The sequence below is a fragment of the Myiozetetes cayanensis genome, unplaced genomic scaffold (genome assembly GCF_022539395.1).
Source record: "Myiozetetes cayanensis isolate MyiCay16 unplaced genomic scaffold, myiCay2020 scf3, whole genome shotgun sequence".
Lineage (NCBI taxonomy): Eukaryota > Metazoa > Chordata > Aves > Passeriformes > Tyrannidae > Myiozetetes > Myiozetetes cayanensis.
Window position 1 is genome coordinate 13,291,192 of NW_026087521.1, and position 23,684 is coordinate 13,314,875.

The 23,684-nt window shown below is 38.4% G+C and overlaps 1 protein-coding gene across 6 annotated transcripts in view; it reads right to left on the reverse strand.

Moving 5' to 3' along the window:
* Positions 1-2,274: 2,274 nt before the first annotated feature.
* The window catches only part of ATXN7L1 (ataxin 7 like 1), a 126,553-nt gene continuing 105,143 nt past the window's right edge, over positions 2,275-23,684 (reverse strand). For 5 of the 6 annotated variants that reach the window (XM_050325089.1, XM_050325087.1, XM_050325092.1 and 2 more), the window contains 7 exons: positions 21,404-21,486; positions 20,296-20,552; positions 17,853-18,045; positions 15,673-15,794; positions 12,151-13,102; positions 8,128-8,202; positions 2,275-4,938 (listed from right to left, as the gene is read on the reverse strand). In XM_050325089.1, the coding sequence (XP_050181046.1) occupies positions 4,897-4,938; positions 8,128-8,202; positions 12,151-13,102; positions 15,673-15,794; positions 17,853-18,045; positions 20,296-20,552; positions 21,404-21,486 (1,724 nt within the window). In that variant the 3' untranslated portion in view covers positions 2,275-4,896. Of the gene's footprint in view, positions 5,391-8,127; positions 8,203-12,150; positions 13,103-15,672; positions 15,795-17,852; positions 18,046-20,295; positions 20,553-21,403; positions 21,487-23,684 lie in introns of all 6 variants that reach the window. The other variant, XM_050325088.1, reaches the window with a different exon arrangement.

The window sequence follows — 23,684 nt, forward strand, 5'->3', positions numbered from 1 at the left end:
AGAAAAACTACTCCTGTGGTATCCAATCAACCACATTGGCAACTGCTCCAAGTTAATCAAACCCAGATTCAATTTCAGGGGTAAATCTGTCAGATTTGGGAAACCTGCAAAGGGCACAGCTGAATGTTGTGCACCTTCTCACCCCTGAGATGAGCTCAGTTGGTCAGAGCATGGTGCCAATAACCCGTCGTGGGTTAGATCCCTGTATGGGCCATTCACTTAAGAGCTGGACTCTATGATCTTTCTGGGTTCCTTCCAACTCGAAATATTCTGTGACTCTGTGATCCCAAATCAAGTTCTCCTGGATCCTGATTATTATTGCTGGAAAACTTCCCCTAAAGCTCCTCCTCTCCTTTCTGTAGGGAGAGCAGATCACAGATCAGTGCTAAATATTGCTAAATATTTCTGGGTCAGCCATAAACACCAGAACCCCTCAAAAAGAATCCAGCCCGTGTCACTCGTGGTGCTTTACAAAATGAGAACATGAGAACATGTCCCGTCTGCCACGGATCCTCCAGCTGAAGGGCAAACAGAGACCTGCTGCTGAATGATCAGCTTTAGGTTTCTTCTACTTAGGGAAGTATCTTATAAAAGGGGTCTGCACTTGTTTTGAGTAGTCACTCAGAACTACTACAAGTCCTCAAGGAGCAAACAGCATAAAAATTTGCATGAAATAAACATTCTTGTGTTCTGAAGTCTGAATCTGTTGTATGACTCTCTCCTCCAAATATTTCTGGAATCAGTATTTGGCATTTCTTCCAATTATGAATCCTGACAGATTTGGAAGAATAAAACAGATACTGGTTGCACACAGCAGTGACTTTCTTCTAAAATAAATAGTTCCATGGTAAAAACAGAAGCATAAAAACCAGAGTGCAATGAATAAAAAACTTACAGTGTGATCTGCCTCCCTCTGAAACTGGGGGTACTTAGAGAATGTTTGAGAATATGAGCAGGAGAGTAGTGCTACCAGCAAAATACTTGGTGCATAACCAAAAAAAAAGAAGGGAAACCCCACTCCAAATAAGAGAACAGTTCATAGATCATTTCAACAAACCTGCAGGAGCTAAAAACCTACTGATTCATATTTGGGAAATAAAGGCAGTGGTCTTCAACCTTTGCTGGCCACAGGCAATGATGGCAAGCAGCTAACTCCTCATGGCAGCAATATTCTGTTTCCTTGGCTGTAGTTTTAATTTCTAATGGCTGCCAGAAAGAGCAAAGCACCTTACAAACACAGTGTCACTCTTCAGCCATGCACGGGGACACCTCGTGTCAGATGAAAACTTCACCATCTACTGTTCTTATTCATAATGTTCATTTTTTCTATACTGGAAAAGATAAACTCAAGACTGAGAAAAAAAAAAAAAAAAAAGCTTTGAAAACATAAGCAGCTCAGACCAAGGCACTAATTGTGCTAATTGTAGCTTTTGCAACAGGTATCAGAAGGTGCAAGACATTACACAAAAAGCTGTTTACCTAGAAGGTAAAATTTCCCTCCTTCGTTTCCTGTTTCCTGTAATGCAGCCCAGCTTCCAGCACCTCTGCCAGTTCTGAGTGTGTGCACACAACATTGCAGGTTTCAGTCCAAATTGCTCGATTTTAAAAAAGATCACACCGTAAATGTGAGCATCTTCCCCACAGTATCTCTAAGACAGTTTCCAGATACTTCATAAAAGGAGCATAAAAATGTACATCTTCCCCAGATTTGCAGAAGAGGGTGGCTGCGGGAGAAAAGAACTGCAATGCTCTCTGCAGAGCCGTCGAGCCAATGAACAATTTAAGTCTCATTTGATCTGTAATTGGAACAGGCTTTACACAGAACAAGAATCTTAACGCCTAGATAAGAGCTGCATTTTTAGTATTAACAACGATAAAAAGGCTGGTTATAAATTTGTACTGCCCATTGAAGTGAGAATTCCTAAATCTAGCAGCTGTAACGAAGTTAATTCTTACACTGATAAGGAATGAGAAAATGCATTCAGCTAAGCAAAGGAATTTAAAAATGATTTATCAGTGCAAAAAACCTGAATAGCTGATCATTGCACGTGTCCTGACACATAAATACAGAAACATTTTAGACATGAATGCCAAGAATAATCCCAGAGCAATTCAGCCCTGTACAGAAAGCTGGGCAGATCTTTTGAACTACCCGTGGAATTCTCAGAGCTGGGTGTCTGCACAGCCTGTTTCAGCCTCTGGGCAGAGAAAGGGCAGTCTTGCAATACACACCATTTTTGCTTTGCAAAGAGAAATAACGACAAACCCCATCTGTTTCTTACAAACATATAAATTATTTTATTTACAAAGCCATGTTACAAAAAAAAATAATAATAAAGCAAAAAAACAAAAAATACAATCGCTCACTAGAGAATATCTCCAGGCCCGGTGTTGAACCATGGCAGTATCAATCAGATACATGTTTGTTCTGGTTTTCCTTTTTTAAACTGTAAGCCATAGAATTTACTATTTACACCTACTTTAGACATTTATTCTGCTTACAATTATCACAAGCATGGAATGAATTCTATTTGATACTGCTAATACATAAAGGTGCAGGACAAAGAATGAAAATACTTAGTGTTACAAAATATGGATTGTAGAAAAGAAATTGGCTGTACAAGTATGGCATTTTTTTTTTTCTTAGAATGATTGGACATGCTTTCTTCAAAAGTCTTCTGGAAAAGGTTCTAAAATCTGTAGTAGGAAAGCACAATATAGCAGGTGCAAATTCATTTCTGTGCAACAACAGTTATTTAATATATCCCATGACTGACCAGCTATGCAAAACCCACAGAGTTTTGTTAAAGTGCCATGGGTCAACAGCATAACAAAATATAAGGTGTAAATAGAAAAATTTCTTTTTTTCTTCTTTTTTTTTTAAAACAATAGTTCACTGAGAATCAGCAATAATAGAATATGCTGTATAAACTATTCTCTACAAAGGTCGATCAGCACTATTTACAATTGTTACATCGATACAAAAGAAGGCATACAAGTTATCCAAGTCGCTTTTTATGGCTGACGGGCCTATGCATTGCGTATGTGTAACAACCAAAGCTTCTGAGCCTCTATTGCTGGAAACAAATCACAAGATTTTCAGGCAAATGGGGAAGAAAAAGAACTACTGAGTGAATGCTACACTAAGAATGCATTATAGGCTGGTCCAGTTTGTATCCATTTTTTTTTTCCCAAACGTTTATTCCATTTCACTTCGCAGGCTAAAATTTTCGATACATTTAATTAAATAATGATTCTCTGATGATGAAAGAACACCACGGGATTTTTACTTCGTGCTTAACTTTCCCGAAATGCTGTCAGGTGTAAGCCAGTTGAAAACAGAATTTAAGCAGCGTTCGAAGGACAGGCTCCATAATTCAGCTTTCCAATTAAAAGATGCATGGAAACAGCTAAAGCTTCCTAAAACTACAAAATTGCTCCTTCAGTCACTGATTAGCACTAATTCTCAGAAGCAACCACTGAATCTCACAACCACTGTTTTCCCTCGACAACTAGAAATAGCAGTTCATTGATTACAGAGGATGACTTTGTTACTGAGATTTTTAAAATCCTGCAGTTTCATAACTCAAAATAAATTAAAAAAATCAACATAGTACTGCTCCTAAAACTGAACAAGACAAAAATTGTGCAAAAATAACAAAGATATGTACACATTTTTCAGTCTGAAGAAATGTACAATAAAAACATAATTCAAAGAACATTTTAAAAATATAAACATTGCTTAAACTTTCCTAAGTTTCATACTGTTTCTGAAACTATACCGGTCAGTTAGCTCTGAAGTATAGCAAAACATAAATTATTACAAAATTAACACTATAAAAATTTATTTTAAGAATATTTCTAAACTTTTTTTCAAAGGGTCTAGCCTTGTTTATAATTGCTTAAACATTTTTAGTCTTAAAATTTGCCTTAAGCCTTCTTTTTTTAAAAAAGAAAGTAGTAATAATCTCCCTATTTGCAGTCTCTCGCCTTTCCCCAAGATGTAAATAAACCAGCATATAAGTGCACTTTTAACACTGTAGAAATAAAAATTAACTCATCTGTACTATTGTTCCAGTACCTAGTATTGGCTTCCTGATTATAAAATCTATATTTTATTAAAAAATTATTCAGTAATCCTATAAGAAACACTGTCAGTGCAATTCTATTAATGCAAGCCAATCTGCTCAACTCCTGTCCTTGCAAACCCAAACTGTTCACTGAAGTTATCAAGTGCTGTGTTCTTAAGGGTCTGGAAATCCCACGGGATGCGGGGGATTTTACACGTTGAGCCCCTGATAACGGTAATTGCAGTTTGGTGCAAAACTCTGCTATGCATTGATCGAAGTCTAGGTTCCTTAAGAGCCTGATCCTGGAAGAGGCTGAACACTCAGAATTCCCACTGAAATTATTAAATGCTGTAGGTACAGAGCACCAATCAGGATTAGTCCCTAAAGTTGCAGTGCCCCAGCTGTTTACAAATTAGTAAGAAATGCACTCAATTTTTATCCATAGGACAAGCTTAAATACAGAATTACTGTAATTTTTATTTAATGAAAAAATTTGGAGATCCTTTAAATAAATTCATATCATGATCTGGATTTTTTTTGTTTTTTTTTTGGAATGTCCACTGTGTTCTGGTAAGGAAACAAAGGGAGCATTGCAACGCTAACAGCTTTAAAAGGCATGAAACATAACGAAGCAGAATGCACAGATCAGTGGCAAATACAAGTGGAAAAACTAAACAAATCACTATTACAGTTTTCTGTAAATTTAATTCTCTTTAAAACCACAAATTCATAAAAGGTTAAATCCATCTGCAGGACATAAAAAAGAAAAACCCTGTGGAGTAGGGCTGCTGAGAGCTAGAGATTATAGGCTGGTTCCTTTTCCTTGTTATGGAAGAGTCCTTATTCTACCAGTCCGGTTTGATGTCTTCTAAAAGAGAAACCAGAGCCAGGTTCAAAATCACACAATGTCTTTTGGTATAAAACACTTCAATAACGTCTGTGTCTGACAGTACTCAAAGCAGGAACTTATTTCAAGTCCCTGAACTCAGTTTTCTCCCTGTTTGCTGACTACATTAGACCTTTAAGAAAAGGAACTGCTTTGAATAAACAGCATATTTCCTTTTGGGACTGTCTGATTTTTATAAGCTTTGGTGAATCTCATGTTCATTAATGTGGTGTATCATTACAAATAAAAGCAGCAATTAGACGACAACTCTGAAGAATCTTTTCCTCTACACAGCATGTTTTCATGCACAAGGAATCCTCACACAGCACACACGTTGTCACCTTCCCTTAATAAAATGATCTAGTTACTCAGTATTTAAAAACCACCGCATACTGAGGTCTTGAAGTGTTAACACTTTCAGGCACCTAAAAGCACTATGAAGACAAAAACACTTGATTAGTTAAAAACCTGGAACAAGGATAAAATCTGGAGAAAACAAACTTTTAATACACAGTTTGTATTAGCACAAATAAAAGACTGTAAAACTACCATTCCATTAATGCTTTTTAAAAACCAAGTAGTTTTTGTAGAGAAAAGTAGTATTTTTTCTACTGAAGCAACAACAGTTGGAAAAACAGGCATGCTTTTATGTATACAGTCCCTTGTTAAAGTCTCAAAGAGATGCAGCAACATTCAAATGAAACATTAATTGAGAACAATCTGTCTTAGTTTAACCTGAGTTTAGTGAGATGGGAGAGAACTGACCAGCCCACAACAGTTACCCACGGGAACACCTGAGTGCACTTCAACACATGGAGCAAAGGACCGAAAGAAACTACTCCTTTGAGATCAAAACAATGACAAGCCACCTCGAACTCACAACTCAGCATTGAGACACACCCAGTTATGGGTGGCAGGTGACTTTCCCAGCACTGCCTCGTGTCCTCTCGGCTCTGACTGGCCATCTTTGGAAGGCGAGTGGGAAGCATTCCCGGTTGGACTGCACACAGGCGGTCACAGCTGCAAACATGACTGGGTTTACAGCCTAACACAACTTCCCAAATGCTACATTCTCACCCGGCCACTCAGCCTTGTGATGAGTTATGGACCCCCTTCCCTTCTCTTGAGAAACAACCACCTCCTCCTCCCTCAGCTCCCCCTCTGCACCAGCAGACAGCCCCGGCAGGTTGCCTGGCCAGGGAACGCAGTAGAGCCAGCCCAGAGGAACTGCTCCACATGCACATTTAGCTCGTCAGATGCAGCTGCTTCCAACGGCATTGTTAGAAGTCTGTTGTTGTGACGTATTCATGAAAACTTGCCTGATTTTTCCAACTGTAAACCCCTGCTGTATAGCAGAGATTGTCTCTCCCTACAGACCTTGCTTCACCTGGACTTCCTGATTATCTGGTTATAACAACAGTAACATTAAAAACAAGACAGCTGATGTTCCCCAGTTATATCTTTACTGATACAGCATATACTGTAGATCCACTTACTGTTACCTAATTATTAACACCCTTATAATGAAATATTATAGCACAGTTTAAGACCAAAATTTTATACAGAGACTATTTCATTGCCAGATTGAAAATAAAAGCTGTCAACAAAGCCGCTCAGATTTGAAAGTGACAAGCATTTATTAAATACGGAATCATTATTCATGGTTCCAAATTAGTATCCTGTGTTAGTTAAAAATAAAAGTTCAAAAACTTGATTTTCTTTTGTATTTGTACTCTAAGCTCCACATTCAACTACCAAACTGACAGAAACATGTTTTTAAAAATAAAGACTTTGTGAGGCTTAAAACAAGAAGACATTTCTATTTTTGATAAAGTTATGAAAACTGGCAGCTGAAAAGCTCTGCAATAGCCTCAGTTTACATAAGGCTGCCACAAAATTAATGTTTTGTACTCTTAGGTTTTCCCCACAGGATCTAGGCAACAGATCCCAACACGTTCTGCTCCCGGGTAGTGTGTATGTTATACTAACACAGGAGCAGGAGGTTAAAGTAAAAACAGTTTTATCCCGAGTTTGTCAGTGGCAGTTGGATGACAGTGTCTCACACAGGAAAATGCCAGGCCCTACAAATATGAAGAAACTTTCCACTTTTTTACTGCTTTGCATTCAGGACTGAGAGGAAAAAAAAATACTGTTTGGCAGTTCATCTGAAGAGTGATTCAGAGTATTTTTAATTGGGATACAGTGATGGGTTATCATTACTACAATCACTGTCGTTCTTCTGCTGTGTCTACACAGCAGAAACTAAACAGCACAACTATTTGGAATAACTACTCCTGTATAATTTAGTCAAAATATGTAACAGAATTCTAAAACACTGACTGGTTGTACACAAAAATCTTCTGGATTACTTGTGACTACCCCTTGCTGAGGTGGGAAACCTTTTCATACTAAGGAACTTGATAATGAATTCTTGATAAAGTACTCAACTTGGAGAGTCAAGTTTTATTAAAACAAATAAACTAGTGTATCAGTTCCCCAGACAGATGAGGGTTGGAGCATGGGTCAAGCACCTGTTCTCACAAAAAGCTGTTACAGCATTTATTATCATTCCCCAACTCACAGCCTGTGTGATGAACAGGTATGGTGGGAGTGTTCAGGATTTCTCACAGTCTAAGAAGGACTAAGATTACACATGGGTTGGTTATGCTTTCAGATTAGTTTCTCTGCATAGTCAAGTGCCCTGTCTTCTCTGTCCTGTTTCTGTCCTCCCTTTGCTGCTTCATTTCTGGCCTGTTTTCAAACATTGTCCCTCCTATGCCTGTCTGGGGACTCTGCTGAGCCACCTCGCTCAGCAGGAGAAGTTGGACAGGAAAACCACATCAGCTCAGCTGAACCCTGCACAGAGAGCTGTTGCTGCTGCTGCTGCTGAGCTTGTGTCAGCAAAGCAACAGCCAGGGAGCAGCACATGAGCCAACCTGAGGTGTAGTGCAGGTGGTGAAAAACAAGCAGAAAATTTGTAATTCATAAATCTTGGAGGGGAAAATAGCTGGAAAAAATACATGACAGGAGAAATCTAATATTAGTTCACCAAAAGACAGCTTCTGTAAAGAACTGTATTCATAAAGAAACTGTATTTTAAGGTTTTACAGTATAAAATATTTCAAAACCTCTTACAGACTACTTAAGTACACTGTTTATAAAGCAACTTACTTGTCTGTTGTGTACTGGGTTTGATGTACTCGAAGGACTGGATTGTGACAAAGCTACACTGCTATTTTTTCCAATCTGAAAGACATTAATTGAGCAGTATTGAGAGGCATATTTGTCAGCTGAATGCAGATGCTGGTGATGGCCTTTCCTTTCCTCTGTAATGTGGCACTAATTGCTTTGCATTTTGAACACTGGTATTTTGTTATTGCAAAAGATACGCTTCAGATAGAATCATCATTATCTCTCAGAGCTTGTATACTTTAAATAAAGTCTTAAAAGAAACATAAATACTATTACAGTTCAGAAAACAACACATAAGACAGTTGCTGAGGGAATACAGACTGTAAACCCGCACCTCTCCAGAATGAAACTTGTTTCTCTAATGCCTGGAGTCACTTGGAGCAACTGGTCAGAGAGCACGGAGTGCATGAGGTCACGGGCTCCTCCCCAGGGGACCTTCCCCAGTCCTGGGCAGTTTAAAGCAAGTGGCCAAGCACCAGAGCATGCCCTAAGTTATTCCACTTTCTTCCATACTGTATCTTCATTTATCATTGCTCAATAAAGCAAACTCCAGAGATTCAACTTTGCAATTGTATCCATTTACTGCAGCAGAGAATTTCCCTGGGAATGTGTGCTAATTGTAGTACACGTACATACATTTTAAAAATACTTAGTTATAATAGGTTTTTCTACAGTGACCCATAAACGTTGAGTCAGCTGTTGAGTCAGAGGAGCAGTTCCTCGGGGGTTACAAGGCTGATAAAAATTAACCATGGACACCTGTCTGCAAATGGCAGATGACTGGAGTGTGAAGAGTTATTCACAAGGTCACTGCAGTTCAAGTAACGTCAGCTTAAATCATTTGATGGAGAGGTAGCAAGGACCTGTCTCCTACACAGTGAGAAATACAGTAGCTGGTTTCTTACTGACTCGGTGGGGCTGAGGTGTTGTCTGGCAGGGCCTTCACAAGAGCAGCCCTCTCCTTCCCCTCCGCGGCATCGTTTGTTACTTTGCCATTTCACATCCACAGTGAAAGGTAGCCTCTGTCTCCCTCCCCACATCTGCCCTTTCTCACACAGTGACTGTTTAAAACAGTCTTCTCTGTTCACATTCTATCCAGAAGAAATATTTAACGATTTTATTTACAACCAGTTCTGAAGGCACTCTCGTGATGCACAAAGATTAAAAGGGTGTGCCTCTGCCCATCCTGTTGCCTTTAGCTTGTTGTATTGCCTGCCACAGCTGTTCTCTAGGGAATAATATTCAGTATACAGATCTTGACTAAAGATACACAACCTTGTACCCTTCCTAGCCATTCAGAACATCACGTGCAAATCTCTAAATACACCATTTACAACATTCATAAAACCCTTCATAATGTCCTCCTCTCAAATGGACAAACAGTCACTAGGACACTGACGTGCTGAGATCCTAGAATCATGAGAGGGAATATTGTACCTCTTTAGGCTTTCATGCAATCAGTGCTCCTTGCACCAACAGACTGACTCTCTAGGTCAGACAAAGCAGCACAGCTCTGCAGGACCATGTTTGGCCTCAGGCACCATCCCGCCTGCGCTCCAGGACAGAAGGGCCATTCACAGAGGCTGAACAGTTACAGCACTCCATGAAAATAAACACAGATTCCAAGATGTCTTGGGTCTTGAATGATGGGAACATCATTTCAAGATTAGGGTGAAGCCAAAACTCAAATCCTTTTTTTTTTTTTCTCTCTCTCTTTTAAAAATAAAAGTATTTAAAAATAAATGGTAAACACTTCCAGTTACTATCTTCCAGTTCAGAGTTGAATTAAATGAAATAAAACTATACCATAGCCTATCACCCTTTTTTAATGTGTTTCTTGTCTTTAATCTGCCCTATTACATCAAGGAGTAGGAGCAAGATTTTAAGCAATACCATTTTTTTGGGTGGGACTTTTACTGTGATTGCATTTCTAGAACACAGCTAGTCAAACAGTACAGCTTAAAAGGGAATTTAAATATTGTATTCTCCAGAGCTTTAATATTCACATGTAGAGCACGTAACACTATTTGACCCCATAAGCATAAGTGGGTACAAAGTCCATTTATTTTGTATTGCATACAGTATGCTTGTCACAAAGACAATTAGCCAGTTAGACTTCTGCAATACAATGAACTCCATTTTCCTCCTATTTTTGATTCCTACTGTAGCTCCAAAAAACAGCAGTATAAGAGGAAAGTATGACCAACTATTACTTATATACATACATATATGTGCATGTATACATATATATGTATGTAGGCACCTGTACATATATATAAAACATTATGTTTAAATATCTGTATATTGCTACACTTATTACAAATATTTAACCTTTTATGTAAGGAAAAAAATATTAGTCAGAATTACATTTTTACAAAAATTCAGTAAATCAATTCCAATTGATTCTTTGCAGTTTATTTACTTCTATTACTGTGCAACATGATGAAATACATCACAAATTGGAACAGGAATGACCCACAGGAACAGATTTAAACCCTAGGAGAGTCAGAATTTGAACTAAGAACCTCCTGCACGTAGCTGTAAGACTTCCTCAGTCTGCACGAGCTACAGATAACAGTCCATGTCCTGTGAAAGGATGATACAATTCATTTCCTGCTACCTATGTTTGCATCAAAGTAACAATTTCTACTTACTTTTTCTTCTCATTTGACACCATATACCTCGGGGCAATTTGATCTTTTTGGGCACACATGTATTTCAAAAATCAGATGTGTGACAGAATGAAGAATTTAAAGCATCCTCTGCTGACTTCAGTTACTTAAAGATCAGTTCTGACTGAAGGACGTATTTAAGAGGCTTTCAATAGAAAGACAACACCACTACCCATTTTAAAAAACCAAACAAGTCATTTCTGTTGCACCTCTGCTGGAAGCAGGAAAAAGAAAATATACCTGCTAGGCCATTTTTTGAGACACTCATTCTGTCTGCTATATCAGCTTTAGGATTCATTTATTCCTTTTTTCCACTCCCATTTCTGCCTGCTGGTACTTACGGATTGCCTTGCCCTTACCATCTCCTTTTCAAAATTCCATTTAATGCACAATATCCTTAGAAAATGAGAGTTTCACAACCGAAAAAAAAGTATTCCTAAGCTGCCTTCTCTGGACTCTCTGAGGTATTCTATTTTCTGTGGCTTTGTCTTCCAGACACCAGGGCCAAGCGTCGTTTTCTGTGCACTGCACAGCACTGGCAGGTTAGCAGTACATTATTACAAAGATTGTATTGGCAGTTTTCCCACCAAATTTTACTTTACACATACTTTTGTCCTTTTATAGCACCACTGAAAGAGAAGCCAAAGATCTGCTGCTATTCATAATGAAGCAAGCGTGTGTAACCTCATCTGTTGTGCTGACTTCAATATTCTGAACACATGTACACTAAAAGATACAATCAAATGTCCACTAAGCTCGTCTGGTTAAAACCTTAGTTTCTCAATTTTTCCAGTTTTGAACAGGAAATGGCATCTGAGGTCAGGTGCCTCAGACTCTCCCCAGGAGAAAGGTAGATGTAAGCGTTTTACAGAAGAGAAATGAGGAGACTTGCATGACATTAAGAAATGAATCAGCAACAAGTTTGGGAAAAGAAACAAACAGAAATTCTGACTCTCATCTTCCTGTTTTAATGACGACAATTTATTTCAGAGAGATGAGAATTAAGAAAAGAAATATTTTCTAAAAAGTATTCATTCTGGACACTCAATTTGACTTTCAGAGATACAAATGGCTACTTTATTAATTGAATAAAAAATCTCATAAAAATATTTTGAGAAAGTATATATATATATATATAATTTTTTTAGCTTTCAGAACATTTATGACTGGTACAAAACAAATACAAATAGGTTTCTGTATTAACCTAGAAAGTAAGTTGTGTGATGAAAACCAATCTGAAGCAAACATAGTATTTTCATTTCAGAAGGCATGAAATATTTCAAGGAAGTCAGACATGATCTGCAAAAAAATAACTGGAAGAGTCCCTTACCTGCCGAGAGATGGAGCTGCTTGTAGGATCTGGCACCGCAGAAATAAGGTTGGCAGTGCTCTTTCTATGAACACTATTCATACCAGGCATTTTAGTGATTTTACAGGCTTTGCTACTAGAACTAGAGTTTTTACGTTTTTTTCCTTCTGATTTGTCAAAAGAAAGGGGTAGAGAAGACACTGCATTATGTGCTCCCAGGGAGTGGTCCCCTGAGTGGTGCACGAGAGAAGATACAGACAGATTAGAAGAGTCAATACTGCTCACTACCATGCTCATGTGTTTCACTGAGTCTGTCGAACTACTTGATAATGAAGTCCGTCCTGAGGGCTCCGATTTGGCACTGAGTGGGCTTGTTCCGTTATTGGTATTGTGCACAGACACACTGTTATAGGAGGATGCAGCCTGATAGGAGTTCAACGTTGAACTGGGGTTCAGGACACAGTTCTTTTTGTGGGACCCTGAAAATGAAGATGAGGAAGATGTTTGCAAAGATAATGAGGATGACGATGACGACGACGATGACGACTGCGGCTTTTTCTTTTTGTTACTTGAAGACTCATCACTCCGAGATGACAGGTCTTTCACTTTTGAGGATTTGCTGGTTTTTGTTTTGGGTGGCTTGTGGGATGGGGAAGGGATGACCGCTGGCACTGGTGACACAGCTGATGGCGCCTTGAAAGTTGAGTCCATGATACTTAGGCTTGCAGCCACATGAGGAAAAGCTGTAGTGTGTGACATAATGGAATTCGTCTCTGCCGTTGTCACAAAGGCTGCATTTGATAACATGGCTGATGTCATTATGTAAGAAGAAGTGATTCTTGAACTGATAGGTGTTGAAGGAATATACACTGCACTGGGGTTGCTGAAAGGCTGTAAGACTGAGGCTGGAAAAGGAGTGGAGACATGTGCTGCTGGAGAAGGCATGGGACTATCTGCTGCAGGAGGAATTTTCCTAAACAGAAAAGAAAACAACAACAAAAAAGATATTTAGATACATAAAAAATTCCATTCAAACAGTGCAGAAAGGAAACAATTTCTGTGAAGGACTAACTTACTCAAAAAGGTAAACCAAGTTCATTCGAATTTTGATTTCTATTTTACTAATCAGGTATAGCAATTAAGTGCACGGTATTACAATTTAATCACTTTATTACAAATTTAATTTCCTTTTTTCCTCTCCTATATTACCAAACAATTAAAAAATGCAAATAAAATGCCTGATGGTGGCACCTTGAAACATCTTAGTCACTACATTTCATTCATTGCATATGTTTTGCTTGAAAGGTTGAGTTGTGGAACAGTTTCAATACCAATCTAAGCTCACAGCTTAGATTTGATCAAAGTAGTAAATGAGCCATTCTGGGGGATTGTGAAGCACTTAATCACTGAGCTTAAGGAGGAAAGCTCATCCCTTTCCAAATGCAGTGCTATTTCCAACAGCTTATTTGAGAGCTGGTTAGACAGGATTAAATAGTGAATTTATTGATTAATTTTCACTGATATTGAAAAATTGACAAAATATTAAACAATGCCTGATAAGCTTTATAAATAATTGAACACTCTTCTGAGAATAAAATCTAATAATATTACCTGTGAAATTAGTAGAATGTATTCAAATTCCTTTCCATTCAGCCATCATCTTCTATTATTTTATCTAGTGCGGTGTTATCAAAGAACCAAACCTTCATAATGTCTCTTGGAAAATTATCATGTGAGCTTTTCCCACTATTTAGACTAAAATTTAATTCACAGTTTAATCCTACTTCCTTTGTTAAGAAGCCATACATCACCATAACTCTGCCCTAGTTATCCTCACTGCTGACACCTTTCCAGTTTGTAAAGGCTTACTCTTGCCCTCACAGAAGTAGGATAAAAGAGCAGCACTGTGTGTGCTGTTTCATCATAAATCAAATCCTAATTACCGGTGTTCTCTCCTGGTATTCCTCCTATGGACACTGTTGGACAGAACACCGTTTATGGCACAGTTACATAAGGGATTACATCCAGTCCATGCTGCCAGAAACGAGGAAGTCCTACTGCCTGCCACAGTGCAAACAAAGCTGCTTATCAGGACCGTTCCTCAGGTTAGTTTTAGAGAAGGGCCAACAATTCCTACCCATCTCTGTGAAGTACTTTGAGAACGAGGGATAAAAGCACTTTGTTAACGTTCTCAAAACACAGCCTGGCCTCCCTGTGCCTCCAGCCACAGCTGCAGAGCTGCACTGGCACCAGCTGTAAAATACCAGAGTCACACACACACCTGCTCGGGGAGCACAGGAAAAGGTCAGTCCAGAGGGATGAGGACAAGAGAGGAATACAACAGGGGTTAAGCACCGTCAGCTTCCTGTGTTATACAGACAAGTCAGTACTGCTGGAATTCATTAAAGTATTAGAGATTACGTAAACAGCTAGAATTTGGGAAAACATTTACAACTGGATTTAGTGGGAGCAGGATAAGGCCTGTTTATTTCTTGCATTGAACAACTACTGCAGAGGTTATTTTTGTTTCCTGTGGTAGGAGTGGTACTAATGACATGTTTGCTCAGATGCCTGACTATCTTTTCTCCTGACAAAAAAAGCCAATAGATAATAAGTTTTAATCTTCCTATTAAAGGAAACAAAAATATTTTCATTTGCAGAAGGCGACAGACATTAGTTAACAGCCAAACTGACAAAGTAGAAAAGAGGAACCCCTTGCAGATTGAGTGTGATCAGTATCTAAACAGACAAGAAACTGACCCTTTTATGGCAAATCCAACCATTTCCAAACTATGTCTTCTGGCACAGTGGCACTGTTATCATCAAGTTACCAGGTTAGTCAGACAAGCCAAGCTTTAGTGCTTAAAAAATACATTTAAATAAAAATGAAACCTTGTTTATCTAATGGCTGGCATCCAATGAATATAACACAGTCCTGATAATAAACAGTGACACGAAACACTGCACTTTAGTGTTATTACACTGGAAGAAGAATGCATATCTGCAGCAGAATACCACCCGAAATCAATCCTATCTGCAGATGCCATGAGTTTTAATTTTTTTTAAAAGAAGAATTAACATCTATGTTAGAAGTGTAGTCTGTTTTAATGTATTGTGTAGTCAAAGCCCATAGTGCTTGGAACCTGCATGTGTGATACAGAGATGCTTCAACAGTGCAGAACAATCAGAATTTTAAGATCCCAAATGCAGTAAGGACACTATGGACTAAAAGACTATTACATTACATCTTACAGACAAATGTGTATAGAGTTCCTTATCTTACAACACATGAATCTTACAGAGCAAAGTCTGACTGGATGATATGGGGGCATGATAAAGGTACAAAAATCTAGGCAAAATCCAGGTTCAGATGGACTAAAAAAGTCCTAAATCTAGCAGAAATTTACACCAGAATAGGAGATCTGTACATATATTACCACTATACCTTAATACAGAGGTAATTTTACAAAAGCTGCCTATGGAGTGTTTAATTTAGAATTAAAAAATGTTAAAGTACCCACCAAGTGTAAAAATCCCACTTACTTCCACATCTGTGAATTCAAGTGTTTTTCTACCATGGAGTTCAGTGCGAATCGAAAATGGTCCCATCTTCTGTCAAAGACATAGTACCCTCTTCCCATTAAACGACTGCCATAGGAACAGAACTGAAAGAAAAGGTATTTCAATGTTGCTTACAAAAATGTATTTCTACATTATAAAATATTTATTGATAGATCAAGGAAAACCATTGTAATTTGTATCATGCATATAAAACATCTGTAAAAAGGTGTTATACTACAGATAGTATTTATGCTATGTGTAGCATAAAGACAAGTTACGCTATTCTGTGCATATTAAATCTCATAGTTGTGTAACAGCAATAACAATATAACTGAAGAGGAAAAAGGTGCAACAGGAACATCTTTAGTGTGTATTTAATAAACAAACCACAGACATTTCAGTAAAATAGTAAATTATCATCTATGGCATCTGTGCCACAAGAGAACACAGGATGCACTCTTCACAGGGCATGAAAATCATCTAGAGAAGTAGTAAATATTTTGAGAATTCTGCAGAGCTCAGGAGTAACTCCCTTTGGAGAACTTCCTGTGAAGTCCTACCACACTGAAATGATATGATCAGGAATCCACCCTTGCTTCAGTTAAGTCTTAGTGATCTACATGATGTAGAGAAACCTGTTACAAATCATCCTCAGAAAACAAGACAGCTCTCCATCACACAAGGGACCAAGTCACAGAAATTCTGGCTGAGAGCAGAAGCACTGATGTGGTAGAAGAGCATCCACTTAAAGCACTTTTCAGCTTAATGGACAGCAAATGCTGACTGCAACTTTTCATCTTAACTCTGTTTCATGACAAGGTTAAACAGGTTAATTAAAACCACCACCTATGTTGATAAACTAGCCTCACCTCCCAGCGAGCTACCACTAACATCAGGTGGAACCGTGCTGGAGGTGATTTGCTCCATCTTTTCTGACTTCACAATGATATGGACTAAGAACAGTTCACTACCAGTAACTGCTTCAGTTGAGAGATGCTAAAATTTCAGAGAACAGACGACTCAGTGGGTTTGCCTTGAAACAGAACTAGTGTCCTAAACCAAAATGGCTACTGACAGCCATGCTTCACTGATGAGGCCTCTACAAGAACTGGCTGTGCTTAGATTATTTTTTAAATTGTGTGGGCACCCATGCAGTGAGCCTTTAGATTTTAATTCACAGACAAGCAGTCAGCAAAACCAAAGTATAATACAAGAGTACCAAGGAAACAGGAGGTTCCTGCATATCATAGAACTAAATGGACTATAATAATAATGATTTTCTCTGTAAGAACCAAATACAAAATTTCATCTGACAGTCATTTAACGTTCAGGTCATACTTTTTTCTGGTGTCTGACAGTAACAAGTTCTCCTTTGCTCTAGGGAATATAAACAATGCTACAGTTATCAGAGTGTTTGTTTTAGTCTGCATATCATATGGCAAACATGTAAGTGTATTCCTTGGCTCAATTTTTATGAGAACCAACTCTTCAGAAGTTCAAGAGTTCTTCCATCTCATCTTGGTTTGTACAGCATAAACAAATTCACACTGCAGAGATAATGCCACAAAGCAGGTCATAGCACTGAGAATGAAATTTCTCATTAACACAGGAGGAAGAAAAAACTAGCTGCCAGAGAAACACATACTGAAGCCACCATCAGAGCCTTTCCATTTTAGATGAATGAAGCAATAGCTTCTAAGTCCACATACACTCACATAAATGCTATTTAATTACTGCTTTAAACCAGACTACAAAAATGAACTGTACTAGCCCCCTGCTGCAAGGTACAGTTTTGGAAGAACTATGACAACAAAGAGATTTATCTGATCATGTCACATTTAAAGCAATGCAACTTTCCTCAGTTTAGCAGAACTATACCCAAATTGTAGTCTACTGAGAACTAAAACGACTGAGTTCTCAAACTAGAACTCCTGAATTTCTGCTGCTCATCTTGCCATGCAACCAATTTGTCATGTGTACTGACCAGCCTTCTCCTCCTATCTTATCCCATCCGTACAATTTTCTATTAAATGTATTTGTTCTCTTTAGGACAGTTTTCAGAATGTAAGGTCCTTATTCCTTACCTTTTTGCTAAATTACTTTTTCTCCCCTCTTTAATTACATAAGAATAATGGCAAGGCATGCCAGAGACAGACACATACCCCAAGAGGTCTGGGATGGTGTCCAGAAAAATGACAGTCTAATTTTTCAGATTCTTCAGCTCCATCCGCTTCTCCTTCATCACTGGACAATCTGCTCGTTATATCTCCTCCCATGGAAGGCAGTGGCAGTTCTGGTACGTACCCACTGTGGTTTGAAGAACTGTTGCTGTTTATGCTATTTGCAGATGAAGGTCTAGAAGGAGAATACACATTTAAATCATCAGCGTTCAAAGGCTCTGCAAACCTACCTGCTGGCATCAGGCAGCAAAGGAAATGATACCAGAAATGATCATGTAAAGAAGGGCAGTAAAAGATACTGAATAGCTGATATTAGGTCTTGCCAGAAATACATCATGGGGTTATCATTCACATTAGCAGAAGCACCTTTGTATTGCCTGGAATTTTAAATTTGCCATGAAGTTTGGTTTTAGATCTTGAGAGAAGCAAAGTATACTAAATACATAAGTAAAAATCAGATGTGTAAAACTGTCTTACAATGCACCATCACTCTGCTACTTGATTAAGTATCCAGTTATGAAGTTATATTTCATACCAAAATCCTACTAAACTCAGTGTACTAAATTTAATGAAAGTGTTTAGCTGACACCCTCAACCGCTAGATTAGTGGGTGAAGTAACTGGAAAAGCTCTCACAGCATGTAGGTTTTCTTTACCCTGGCCTAAAATCCAACTAAACAAAGTGGGAATGCCTTTGCATCACAGGACGTGATGCCTTTCAAAAGTAATTTGGAAACAGGTAAGATTAGAAGTGGGGGTGGAAAAGGGTCTCAGTTACAGACCAATTCTTGGTCTATACAACCAATATGTATGGAGATCTCTGAGGCTGGAGGAGATGTCCACATCGGGCAAAATCTGCAGATGATCTTCAGTCTCATGAATTCATGGTCTCGAGGCACAGCAGTCACTAAGCCTGTGGACAGGTGCCCTCTCCTGACCCGTGCAGGGATTGCTCATGGATAGCCTCAGCTGGGAATAACTGCTGCAGCTGCTGCTGCAAGGGATGGATTGTTCCAGTGCTCTGCAGCCTTGAGGAGAACTTGGCAGGGTCAAACCAAGCCACCCGCAGTGAACCCAGGGAGCTGTGCCTCAATGAGCAGGAAGCACTCCCAGAACCCCTTCCAGCAGCGGAGCCACGGGCTGGGCTGGCTCCCAGACAGGCAGCAAGGCTTTCCTCTGGCATGGCTGCTTGCAAAACCAGACAGGATGACCCAACAGAGGCACCTCAGCAGAAACAGAAGTGTAGGCTGTACAAACACAACATATGACTGCTAAAATCCTCCTCCTTGTGCACCACTATCTCTGTAATTTCTTCAGCTGACTCTCATGGAATTGCATTCCAGTTTTGCTGCTTTGACTGTAACACCTACTAAGCCCCATGTCTGCCTGTCTGTGCTCCTCTCTATGTAAGGACTCTGTAAGGTCAGTCCCTTTACAAGAATTAGGCAGATTCACACCAACTTATCTGTGGGTATTCTTTCATTGTCCTTTCACTCAAACCCTCCAAGGCCCACCTCTGCCACTGTAGGAATAAAATTTCATTAGGACTTGGTGAATTGAAACAGTTGTCTCTGTAAGACTTGAGAGAACAAATACAAGAAGTATCTCTTTGAAATAGGGACTGTCATAGTGCAAAAGCCCCAAAATGAGCTTGACCAAGGCTTCTGCAAAGAAATGAATGATGACTCAATATAAATATGAACAAAACCAACTAGTTTAGCTCTATGCACTCCAGCCAAAACTAGAACCAAAAAACCCCCACAAATAAACAAAACATATGGGAAAGGTTTCCAGAGGATAATTAGAATTCAGCTGACCAAATACCTCATACCTTTTGTTTTTCATAAAGGGATGCCTTCAGAAGTTTGCATTGTCTTTCTGAAGACTATTTTTGTCTTTTCTAAGAAAAGTCTTCAAAACAAGGGAAGACATGATATGGACAGTTTCATATCAATAGTTTCAAATCAGCACTAAATTACACCTTTTTTTACAAGAATTCCATTGATGTAAGTGGCGAAGTATTTGTAGAGAAAAATTCCACGTAAATGTGCAGAATTTCACCTGTACTTCACTAATACCTGCAATGATTCATGTAAATAGACTTTTATTCCTAAATGTGCCAGAATGATTTGAATATAAACTTTCCTAATTATTACTGACCATTGTAGCCAAACAAAAAAAAAAGAATAGCAGTTAGTCTGAGATTCTGAGCTGAAGGTGGACACTGCTCCTTACCTTATTCCCAATCAGACCACTATGGACAGATTTAAGTTACTAAGAGCTAGCAGAAGTTCTTATATTAGTATGTTTTATTGTGCAGTAGCCTAAAGAAGTATTGAATGCTTATAAAATGAGACGTATGAAAGACTAAGAATTTTCTTACAGCACCTTCAGAATGCACCATTCCACACTGGAGAACTGCTTACCTTGGAAGTACAGAATTTGGTGGTCTAGATTTTGCAGGAGATGTTACTTTAGATTCTTGCCCAGAGTTCACTGAGGATCCTGACAGAGAGTCTTGTGCTGGTGTGGGCTGGCTCTGATAGCTTTCCCTTGCAGATGGTGGATGCTCTTTGTCTTTTGCGACTTCTTTTTCCCTGGATCGAGCTTTGTGTTCAGCTAGAAGGATGTCAAACTGTTTTTTACGGCCTGGAACTGCTCGTCGATGATTAAGTGAATGAGTCTAAAAATAGGGTGGTTAAAAAGCATTTGTGTGTGCATGACATTGTTTATGAGTCCTCTATACTTCTGATACACCATAACTCTAAAAGATAAAATCTACTTCAAACAACTTTAGCCACAGTTACGGAAATAAAGCTGCTATTCCACATTATCTTTGATAATTTATGAACTCATTCTTAAGAAATGCCAACATCAAGGCTAAAATTACTTTTTGCAACAATTTCCATATAATAGAGACTATTGACTTACCTTTTCCAGACAGAAAATAGAATTCCGGTAATTTTAAGATATTAAAAAGTAACATCGTTGTAGCTTTTAGCTTTTAATGAAAAACTGATTTCATTGGATTGAAAACCGTGAATACATTTTAAAGCAAATTTAACTGATCATCTCTACTGACAGGCAGCACATACACATACAAATGTTCATTATAACTGTCTTACGTTGCTGCTACTTTTTGACATGAGAGTTACTACTATCACAAGGGCAGCCTCCAATTCATTATACAAAAATATGTAATTTTTTTAAACTAAAACCTGACTATACTTCAACACTGTTGCACACATGAACCAAAAAAGGAACATTTAAAATAACACCTGGGCTTCTACATGAAACGTTAATGCTTTCTGCATAATAAAATGACAAGAAAAAAATATTTTTAGAAATATCAGTGGAATAATGCAGATGCTCTGGTTCAAAGAAACAGAATTACTCAAAAGAATTACCTGAAGACAGCGTCTGAATACCATACCCATTGTCTGTAAGACAGGAGCAGGTATGACCTCTCAAACTACTGTGGTAGGATTTAAACTATAACAAAGCATCTGATATTTTATCTTCTAAGAAAAATACCTTGCAGGTGAGCGATCTTGTGCAAGGTTTCTTTGTTTCAGGATCCAGTACTCCACAGTGTTTATTTGGGTCAAATTCTCTTTCTGTTTGGCGAGGGAATGAAAAAGGAGAAAACACCAGATTATTACATAAGTTTTAACCAGAGCAGTTTATAATTTTTGCCTGATAGAACTTACTTCAGGCCCGACCTGAACCACTGATCCCTACCCAGCATCCCTTACAAACAGTGCTGTGTGCCTCACTCATACAGTTGTGCCTTTTTTTGTCCTTGCATCTTTTAAACTATACAGAGCAGGATTTCAGCCACAGATTTCATGGCAATAAGTCCGTTTACAGTGCTGTACTCAACCGAATGGCCCAAACACAGGACCAAGCCAATGCCTTGCAACTTCAGTTCCCTCTCTAACACTGCTTCTGAGGCCCTGAAATACGGTACATCTTGGTCCTGGGCTGGGCTAACAATACATACACAACACATACAACGTCACAAGTGCTTTGAACAACATTTCTCTCACATACTTAGAAATTCTAGAAAATTACCCATGGTGTCTCCAAAGTAAATGCAAGATTACTGGTGGCATTTAAAAAACAAAATTTGTCTAAATCTGTATAAAAATAACATGTATGTTAGTTTATATTACCCTAAGTGGAGGGAGGCATGGAGTTTTAAGTTTGCAGAGATTGTGAAAACAAGGCATTTACATGAGTTCTACTCATGATTAACATTAAAAATGCATTAAAATTTAATATCCTGTATTTGAATATTTAATTTTCATTAATATTTTAGTATTTATATACCATAGATAGCATTACCTCCTTTAGGTTATGTTAATATAGTTTTAGGGTTTCCACTAAGAGCTGTAACAAAACCCAAACCCTACCATTACCTTCACACACCTTGACACAGTGTGGTCTGATTCGCAGACTGGCTTGCTTTTGTTTGATAGGGGAATATAAACTATTAGCCAAATCCTATTTTAACTATGCAGTGGTGTTACACTCAGATATAATAAACATCCTGTGCTCCAATACAACATTTAATCAGAGGATCTAAAAATTCTTTACAAACAAACAAACGAGAGCTAAGAGAAAGACAGTGATTCACAGCTGTGTTACAATGTTATGACAGTATCACAGCAAGCAGAACAGCTGGAAGAAGAAAAGTGAGGCCAAGTAGCCTATGTTAGACAGCAACTGTCCTCCAGATACACAAACACTAGCAGTTTTATGTATTCTGCTACATGGACTTAAAAATGCTTATGCAAACATTAAATGGTTATTTTACTGACGTATCAGAAGAGATATACCGAAAAGTGAGTTTAGAAAAAACAGCTGTCACAGTTTTTTGGTGAAATCTACAAAGGGATTGAAATATGTTGTAGAGTCTGTGGCATTTACAGCACAACAGAAACAGAAAAGTAGTTGTGTATGACTCAATATAATAAACATTTTTTTTTACTTAGTGAATGAAAACACATGTTTATGAACCAAAGGAGTTAATTATTCCTGGGGTTTGAGTGTAAGATGTTCCTATTGCTGACTCCTGAAACACCCATCTACAAATCTTCAATGCAAATTAAAAAACCAAACTAAATAGATTACATGGACTAATAGATATGCCTTCAAATGAAAAATCCTGAGGGCAATCATAAGGCCATGGAAAGTGTTCTGAAAGCCACCAAACAAGGACTGTTTTGGATCAACAGGAAAACATATTTCAAAAATCAGAAGCTCTCCAGATTAACTTGTCGTTAATGTCCCAACCAAGTAGGACTTGTAGGACTGATTACATAGCAAAGGAAAACATAAACAGACAAAATGAACATAAGGAATTACAGTCAGAAAGAGTAGAAGCCTCCACCTTTGACTGAACAACAAAATAACATGCTTTCTCTGAGAAACAGAAAATACTGAACAAAGAGGGAACCACTTCTAACTGAAGCATGTGTGGCTGTTCCAGAGAAATCATGAACATCTATCTAATTGCCAGCTACAGACATGTCTGGTTTGGGCAACACACTAAATAAAGCTTATCACCTTCTTATCAATAACAAAATGCAGCTTCTGACTACTTCTGTATTTGGAAATGTGTGGTGTGACAACCCCCAGACTCCTGTGCACATGCACAGCTTGAGAAAGCTGTTTCATTGGAATGGATTCCACTTCCTCATGTTGAGTGGACAATGTAAAGAGCATTTGTTATAACCTCAGCGAAAGAAGAGGAAGGGCCAAAACTGAACTGTCACAAACTCCCGTTTGGTGTAAGCTGGGCATCATCATT